General features: G+C 31.2%; 1 protein-coding gene across 1 annotated transcript; it reads right to left on the bottom strand.

Annotated features, from left to right (window-relative positions):
* Positions 1 to 2,569: 2,569 nt before the first annotated feature.
* On the bottom strand, positions 2,570 to 4,312 carry LOC124821871 (tetrahydroberberine oxidase-like). The gene has a single exon (XM_047293816.2). It carries the CDS (start codon positions 4,277 to 4,279, stop codon positions 2,672 to 2,674), a length of 1,608 nt encoding a protein of 535 aa, XP_047149772.1. The 5' UTR covers positions 4,280 to 4,312; the 3' UTR covers positions 2,570 to 2,671.
* Positions 4,313 to 10,037: the final 5,725 nt, after the last annotated feature.

The raw sequence follows: 10,037 nt of genomic DNA, 5'->3' as shown, positions 1-10,037 counted from the left end.
AACAGGAAGACAATCATGAAGATGATCATTATATGGATTATTAGACTTTATGACTATGAACATTACTTACATTATTATTACTTCAGCACCTTCCCAGAACAATTTTATATCTAGTCCTATATAACTTAGGTGTGCTGAGTCAATTACAAGTTCTGTTTTGTTTATCAATTACAAGTTTTAGACATTATATATAAATATGCTTGGTTGGAGTTTGTTTATATTGTTTTGAGTTGCATTGATTGGAGTTGACCCTGTTGGATGAATGTTGGATTGTATTTTGAGTTGTTTGTAAATGTTTGATGGTTGTTGGAATATGCAGGTTATATTTTGAGTTGTTTACTTAAATAAAGAACATGTATACTGCCAACTGCTACGAATATACCGACGGCCTTACCGTAGGATATATCCTTGGATAATTACCGGAGGATATATCCTTGGGTAATTACTGGAAGATATATCCTTGGATACTTACCGGAGGATATATCATTGGGTAATTATCGGAGGATACATCCTTGGGTAATTACCGAAGGATATATTCTTCGGTAATTACCGAAGGACTCAATCTGTCGCTAACTTTTATCGACACGTGTATTACCGGCAGTAGACGGACCGTCGGTAATCTATCGATAAATTCTAATTACCGACAAAATGTATATCTTACCGACGAAATTTGACCGTCACTAATATCAATTGTAGTCATGCCTACACATATAAGGTTCACGATAGATAATAAATCATGATATATAACATGATTCATAGCACTCAATACAATTCAGTTATGTGTTAGCTCCTCTTATCTAGCCCTTCAAGCCTAAGTTTCCTTCCCTAAGAGCACAACAAAACAGCCTCTATGTTGCCTCAATGTCTCTGGCAGAACAACCTCTAACCTTCACTTGCGCTACCAATAGCTTTTTATTTGATGAATGAGAACAAGCAACCAAAGTGAAGGGTCTAATCATTAAAAAATATCAATTCAGTGGGACATTCCATCAAACAAAACTAATGCACTATAATACCTGCTAGGGTGTTGCTCCCTCCACCACCACACCTTTCTCCCTCCACCGAACATTTACTATTTTGCCCTTAAGTAAAATTTTATTTTTAGGGTTATTTTTTAATTTTACTCATTCACAACCTATTCCACTAATAACCTATTCTAGTGCCCCGTACATGAGTAAAATATTTTTCTTTCATTTTAACATTATATTTCTTCCTCTCTTTCTTTTACAACTTGCAAAGGTTGGTGGTGGTGGAAAGAATTATCAAGCAGTCTCCCTCTCGTGGTGCAGTGTCGCTCTAGTGCAGTGTGTGGAGTGGTGCAGTGTGTGTTGCTTCCTCAAGGTGCGTATTCAAATAAACCTTCAAATAAAACCCTAAAATAAAAAAACATAACCTTTAAGACATCCTTCAATGGATGTCAAAATCCTTCAACGGATGTCAACATCCTTCAACGGATGTCAACATCCTTCAACGGATGTCAACATCCGTTTAAGGTAAAACGGATGTCAACATCCGTGTAAGGTAAAACGGATGTCGACATCCGTTTTTCCTTAAACGGATGTTGACATCCGTTGAAGGATGTCACCTCCCTTTAAAAGTTACGTTTTTTATTTTAGTGTTTCTTTTATTAGTTTATTCTTTATTTTGGAAATATTTTAATAATTTAATTTAAATGTTTTGATTTATTATTTTTGAATATATTTTTAATGTATTTTAATAATGTAAGGAAAATGAAGAAGAAAGAAACGGAGGAGGAGAAGTGGAACGGAGAAGACATATTGGGTTGCAGAGTAAAACGAAAGACAAATTATTAAACGAAAATGAGAGATGGAAAGATTGGGTGCAGGAGTAAAGTAGGAGAACTAGGTTTGAAATAAATTAAAATAGTAAAAGTAAAAAATTTTAATACGAGGATATAATTGGAATTAAAATAAATTGAGGAGGTGGAAAGAGAAAGGTGTGGTGGTGAAGAGAGTAACACCCTGCCTGCTATCCTATAAACCGTAACTGAGCAAATGCAAAGATAAAAATGAGACCCAAAATATTAAAGAGCCCATGAGACCCAAAATATAAGAGAGCCCAATCCACATGTCCTATCAACCAAATCAACCATCATCGAGACAAAAGATATGCAGTGACACGCAATTAGTTTAAGCATTTTGTTAATTGGACTCTTAATGCAAATATTTTGGTTATATTGTATGTATATGCGGATTATTTTTTCTCTACATTTTAAGTTTTGGTTTTACTGAGGTTTTTCATTTTAAAAAAAGAACTGTCAAAATTTACATCAAACTATATGTAATACACGATGTAAATTTAGGTTGAATAATCTGACACAAATTTTGCTCCATAAATATCCATATATTATACCCATTCACGTGTGCTGTAAATTATTTCAACGTAGAGATATGTTTCTTTTAGGTGAGGTGAAATATCTGACATCTACTTTAAACTCTTATATGACGTGAATGAGGTATTTATTTATTTTAATTAAAAATGCTAAATAAAATTTATTACAATAAGTAACTTTACTCCATATATATTTAAAAGGTAAACTTTTAATATATAGTAGTGTAACAAGTACTTTTTATAAATTAAGAACATAGATATACATAATTTATTTTATTTGAAGTGTAGATAAAAGAGGGTTTACAGCTAATTAATAATTTCATTCCTTGGACAGCGTAGGAATACTTTGCTCGTTTCTGAAAAAGTTGTGAGGATCAACCTTGGTCTTCACTGTAGCCAATCTCTTGAAATTGTTACTGAAATACTTGAGACCCCAAATGCTGGCTTGGTTGTAGCTTGTGTAGCCATTGTTATTCACACCAATGTCAAGGTCTCTGTAATTCACATATGCAGCTCTCGGAGAGTTTGAAACATAAGGTTCCATATATTTATACAATCTTCTAATCCAATTCACGTGCCTTTGTGTAGCTTCGTCCCCTTCCTCTTGCCAAACGACCACATAGTGAATATGAAATATGTATCCAGATCTGTGTGCGAATGGAATTTCAGATTCGGAAATCTTATCCATTCTGCCTCCATAAGGAGCAAATTGAAGCTGAGAATATTGAACTTTATCGTCGTTAAGCCAGCGCCATAACCCTTGTAATCCATCAACAGGAATGGGTTTCCTCAGATAATCAGATTTTCCTTTGTATTTCCCTGAACGAAGTTGAGTTCTGTTCAACAAAACTTCAGGGGCTTCATGGCCTGAGGATCCAATCAACACACCATTCGTGAAGACAGCTGAGCCAATCCAACTCGTCTCTGTACAGTCTTTTCGCTCCAAACCCAACTCTGGGAAGTTCTTTTGCATCAATGGAATAAGTTCTTCTACACCTCCTTGAAACATGGACACAAAATTCGCTTGTAGTGCTAGCTTTCCATGTTGACTTGAATTTGCCCTTGCCAAGTCCATCCTAAGAAATATGCGCTCGTCCAATTTATTCGCTACTAGTTGCCACTTTTGAATGATTTCAGTTGCATTTTCTTCCAAAATCCTCTCAACATTGAACACTGTTACAGTTGATGGAACTGGAACTAGCTTTATCTTCCAAGACACGATGACTCCAAAGCTTGCTCCCCCACCTCCTCTGATGGCCCAAAACAGATCCTCACCCATGGCTTTTCTGTCAAGAAGATTACCATTCACGTCTATTATGTGAGCATCTATGACATTATCTGCTGCAAGACCGTACTTACGCATCAAGAATCCATAGCCACCTCCACTGATGTGGCCACCAGTGCCCACACTGTAGCATACACCAGCTGGGAACGCTAGTGTTTTGCTTGCCTGGCTAATCGTGTAATAAAGTTCACCAAGGGTTGCCCCAACTTGAACCCACGCTGTTCGGTTTTTCACGTCAACTTTGATTTCTCGAATGTTTAAGAGGTCAAGGATGACAAATGGAACCCGGGCAACGTATGAGAGACCTTCGTAATCATGGCCTCCGCTTCGAGTTCGAATCTGCAGGCCATGGCGTTGGGAACATATTATTGTTGCTTGAATGTGGGAAACAACCAGTGGTGTCACGATGACGAGGGGTTTTCTTGAGTCGGAGAACCTAAGATTTTGCATGGTAGCATCTAGAACAGAGGAATATGAAGAGTTTGTTTGGGTGTAAATAACACTGGAGATTGAGTTGGTGTTATGGGGATAACTGTAAAAACATTGAAGAAACTTTTCATGAGTATCTGCTGAAGAAGGTGTAAATGAAAATAAAAGAGCAATAACAGCAGCGAAGGTATAATAGCAGCTTAGACACTTCATTTTTCTGGATGGTTTGTTTTTAATATGGAAAGGGAGTTTAAGAGAGAGTAATGTGGAGTCTCTAATTTATAGTAGTTTGGAGTTTTATGTTAACATCAGTTAAGTTAACGAAATTCTGGCGTATATCCAAAAAAACAAAATAAACGCATGCCTAATTCTGCCACATGGGTGGAGACAATTCAATTATGTGATGTGGCATGAGACTATTCTACAGATTATACTTGGCCAAGTTTCACACGATGACATAATAGGAAGAAAAAATGTTGCTGATGAAAAACTTGCATTTCATGTATGCGCAGGCAATTGAGCAGTAGAATGTTGACCTCTTCATTTTGAAATCCTTATAAAATTGAACGGTTATATTTTTAAAATGCTTTTGTTGCTGTCTTAAACTTTCATAACAACTTTATACTCATACTCACGTTTTCTATCCCTTTTTAAATATCAAAAATGATATTTTCATAATTTTTGTCTTTTATATATATATATATATATACATATATATATATATATATATATATATATATATATATATATAATCAACCCTTTATAAAAATATAATAATAATCATAATAAGACCAATTGTCTTACCTAGATATCTCACTATTATATTACGATTATGAAATAATTATAAACAAAATGAAAAAGGTCAAAGTATCATTAACTTTCCCACCATTTTGTACTGAAATGGTATTTTCAGATTCTTTTGTATGCCTTTTTTATTTTAAGAATAATGTTATGATAAAGAATACAAAATTTATTTGAAAGAAGCTAAGATTTATAATATTATTATTTTGTTATTTGATAGTTATAAAAGAAAGACTCACCTAAAAATATTTTTTAATAGATTGTTGCTTGCACGTAAAAGGAATTGAGTTAGGAGGTTGAATAATTATTATTTTTTATTTACAATATTCAAACTTTAATATTATACTTTTCTCATACGACCCTAGTCTTTTATTATTTAAACAAAGGATGTTACATCAATGAAATATTTTCTTACAATATGAATTTTATAAGGGAACAGTTGTTATCAAATCATAATCATGGAAAAGTATTTAAGATAATTTTGTGAACAATTGTTGTTGAATGGTTGAAACTAAATAATGTTTTAATGTACCAGTTAATTTTTAATTTCTATCAAATTCGGAAAAATAGAATCACTCGATAAGTTTTTGTAAATCATAAAAGGGTGTAAAAAATTACATGAGATACTTTTGTATGTTAGCATTTAATAAATATATATATAAAAAAAACCCACCGTTGAATCACCTTTTCCTTTGTAGAACAAAATGAAAGGATAGTTAAATAAATTTGTGGCAAGATTTGAATGTTTTATTTGTAAAAATAAAGCGTGTGGATAAACTAAGATGAAACTAATATATTTTAAATAGTAATCTCAAAAATGAATTTATGTGGAATATATATACATACATATATATATATATATATATATATATATATATATATATATATATATATATATATATATCAAATTATTAATTATTACACCCGTGATAGATTTTTTATAGCATATTATTTTTATTAGTTAAACTATTATATCATAGTCATATATTACCTTGTTTATGTCGAATTTCATTAAAAAAAAATATGATAATAATCCATTGGTTTATATATATTTTAAAAGTCATATGTATTATAATATTTTTGATATATATAGATAAATAAATAAGATACGAATATTTTTTTACCGATAAAATAATTTATAAACATAATGAAGAAAATAATTTTCAATAGATTTATTTAGAGTAAATTATCCCCGTTAACAATAATTAAATTATATAATAGTTTATATAAATTACATACTTTAGCGAACACATATACTGTCTCATTTTCAAAGTATTTTAAACGTGAGCAAAGAGAAGTGTCTTGTGAGGCATATCTTGCGTGTTGTGTTTCTTATCCTAGGGAAAGATAATAACCACTTACTTTTATATAGTTTGATAACAATCTTTTTACAAATATACAACTAATGCTTGGCTTGAATATTTTGAGATGCTGCTCAATAGTATTTCTAATCACAATATTTTATTATTTATTTATAGGATTTTTAACAATATTTTGTTTTGGAATACATATTTTTAATTTGAATGATGTTTTGAAATTCATAAATATTAAATTGTTGACATAATTTAATGTTAAGAGAATAAATAATAAATAGTTTTTGTCTTAGTCTTATATCTTGTATTCATCTATCCATGTAATTTAGTCTAGACAGACCATCCAATAATTTTACTCCTTTTTGGTCTTTTTTTTTTTTTTTTTTCGTTTTTGACTTCATTTCCTTCATGAGCTTCGACTTAAAGCTCCATTGGTTTCTCATTCTTTTTATCCTTTTCTTTTACATATTTTGTGGACATGTAGAATTTTGTTAGTAAAATTAGGAATTATCTTTTCAAAAACCACTCTGATTTCAGTAAGATGCTAGGTATTCTTATACTCTAAACGTTTGGTTATAAAAATAACATAGATATAAAATTTAAAGTGATTACAATAAAATAGACTTAAAATATTATATATAATTAGTTATTCAATTTTAAGATATTTTAAATATTATACATAATTAATTATTAGTGGTATGAATGTGTTTTTTTTTTCATGATTTCGTTATTTTTTACTATTTTTATCAACAATTTTTTGAAAAGATAGATATATGATTAATTTAGGTGTTAATATTAATGTTACTCACTATTGTGTTTTCAATCTTACATTCAACCAACCTAATAGACATGTTATTCATGAAACCATTTAATAAACTTTTATTCATATATGTACCTATTAATGTTATTCAACTTTTTTTGTATACTGGTGTTTTATAATAATTTTTCTTATGTACCTCTATTCAATTTAATTTGTATGTTATCTATTAATGCTTCATTGGTCGAAATCAATAACATTTCTTAAAGATAATTAATCTTTTATCTAGGAAGATTGTAAGCAATAATGTTATTGACGGATTGTATGTGTTATTTTCTTCAATATTGATTCTTGTGAGAATGTGTGTGTTTTAAACAGTTATTTTGATTAAATGACATTTATTTTAATATTTCACAAAAAAAATTTCTATTTCCAATTGTCAAGTTTTTCCTTCAAAATTAAAAGATTATCTTTCAATTTACTTAACAACACGTGTAACATCCCTAAAATGTATGTTGTATCAAACAAATAAACATTAATAAATTGTAGGTAGTAGATGTTAGGTATAAGGTAGAGTAGACAACTACTATTGAGAATAGGAGTGTAGGTGATTATTGTTGGAAATGTGAGCACTGGAGAAATCCTTTTAATGGAATAATCAATTTAGAGAGTAGACGAATCTTGTGAGTATATGACCCTCATAACTGTGGGAGTAAACAATGTGAGAATTAGACGACTGAGGAGTCGAAAATATAAGCATTAGATGACTAAGCGTAGATAATGTGGACACTAGACAACTGGAGGTGTGAGCACTGGATGACCTTTATAATAAAAATAATAAACAACATAAGTGTTAAACGATATTAATGACTAAAGGCAAAAGATGATATAATATCCTTGGACGAAGATAATTAAATTGTTGAGCGAGGTATAACATATTCTAGTAAGATTATCTATTAAGAGATTATCCAAGAAAGTATAAAGAATATATCTCATACGAGTATTATTATAAAAGGAAGATTTTGTAAAAGATGTTGTATGGAAGTTGTTATAATACAAATATTAATTACTTAAAGAAATTATTTTATTTGAAATATTATCTTTCAAATGATTATCAAAGAGGATATTAGAAATATACACTATAAGAAAACATGAAATTACCAACAGATTTGTATTAGAGGATTGTAATCCATCGATAATAGTGCATTACAGACGTATTAACCGATGAATTGTGGTGGTTAGCTTACCAGTAGAAATTTTGTCAGTAACAATGTCAATAAAGTACATCCTAAACAAATTCGTCGATAATTCAGCCGATAAATTGTATGTGTGATTATCAACGGATAAGAGTCATTGATAATTTCTTGAACACATTAAAAATTTGAGAACTCATTTTTCCCTCTTTTATGTGAAGACCTAGAGAAAGAAATAATGTGTACTAGAGAAGAAAGATAGAGCAAAAACATGGGTGGGCAAACATTTTGTGAAAGCAACCCTTTTTTTTTTTGAGAAAACAGGGAATCTTTCCCTTAGCGTGCGAACGAAGCCTCTTGTAATCGTCATTATTAATTTGGCAAATTTCCTCTCTCTTCACTTATTGTCGCAATTGTTACATTTTCTAGATAATTAGGGAGTTACGTTGAAGGTCCATAGAGACCTCATCATTTGCAACCTCACTCGTTAATAAGTGGGGCCATTTTTTCCATTCTATGTAGCCATAATATTGAGTGATGTTTGAACTTAATAAAGTACGCTAGCTCTCTACATAATTTTTCCTTTTGTGTGAAACTTGATTGTTATGTCATATGTGATTTGACCTCCTTAGAATGTCCTAGCCAATCCTTAAGCCGAGAAGGTTATACCCCTGTAGTAAGAACGACAATGGTCTTAAACCTATAAATTGTATCTATTTAAACATGAACCCTAGAATGATGTGGTATTTTCCATTCTGATTTAACCTATGCTAGATGCATCCTTTGAGTGACTAGATCATGTGCAAATGAGTTCCTTACTTAATATACTTTTCCACCTAGTGAAATGGTACAAAATTGATAAGCTTTAAGTTAGAAATTTGTGGACGGTTCATATTTCTTTACCTAATATTAATAGTTATATTACCTTCCTTAAATCATCAAACGGTGTAGTCAAATTGAGTATACTTTATAGACCATAAGTCACCTTAGGTGTTGCAGTTTTTTTGTGTCGTACCTCTTTTGGATTCACGTTTTTATTCCTCTTTAAACGGGTGTAGCCACTACTTCTTTTAAAAGTGTTTTGTGGCCTTTTGACCAAATAAAATCACACTTTAATATGTTTTTCCTTTGCTTGATTGGTGCTAAATGATGACGTGGATATAGACATCATGCTAGACCATATTGTACTTTAATAAGATGTCCTTTGGCTTGTTTGGTGCTAATTTCCTATGGTGAATTTCTTATAACATGATCCCTTTTTGCGCATAACTTTGGCCATTGGTTTGTTTGGTGTTAAGTGAGGATAAACCTCATTGTATGCATTCAAGACTAATATGTCATAGTGGTTTTTTGCATTGCGTATCTTCATCCCTTATACATTGATTAATTGGTTTAATAGCTTTTGTAATACATTCAATGTGATGCATATCTCTTGAATTGATATTCACATGTGAATTTAAGAGTCTATTTTTTACAAACTAGTGCAACCAAGGTTTACTTAAATATATGTATGCGGTGTAGGCTTTTTGGTTTGTGGTGTAGGGAATTTTTGCTTTTTTTCCAAGCAGGCCATAACTATCATGTTTTGGTACAATTGTATGCTTTCGTTAATAGGCCATTGATAACGGTTGAAAAACCGTTATTTTTATGCTTAAAATTGATACTAAAAGCAACTTTTAACACTTAGAAACTAGCTTGAAATCATGCTTTTGGTTATATTTTTAGAAATAAGAGAGCTGGATAGGTTTAAGCTTGATTTCAGTGTTTTTGTGCAGGTTTTAAGGTGAATTTGGTGAAAGAAGTGAAGAAGGACAGAGATGGAATCAGAAAAGACATCAAAAAGTGCAAAAGGAGAAGCCGCAACTGCCGCTCAGCGGTAAACTACCATTGAGCGGCACTCAGGCAGT

The sequence above is a fragment of the Vigna umbellata genome, chromosome 1 (genome assembly GCF_029865625.1).
Source record: "Vigna umbellata cultivar VRB3 chromosome 1, Vumbellata_1.0, whole genome shotgun sequence".
NCBI classification, from domain to species: domain Eukaryota; kingdom Viridiplantae; phylum Streptophyta; class Magnoliopsida; order Fabales; family Fabaceae; genus Vigna; species Vigna umbellata.
Note: the sequence above shows the minus strand (reverse complement) of the source record. Positions and strands in the feature narration are given on the sequence as shown.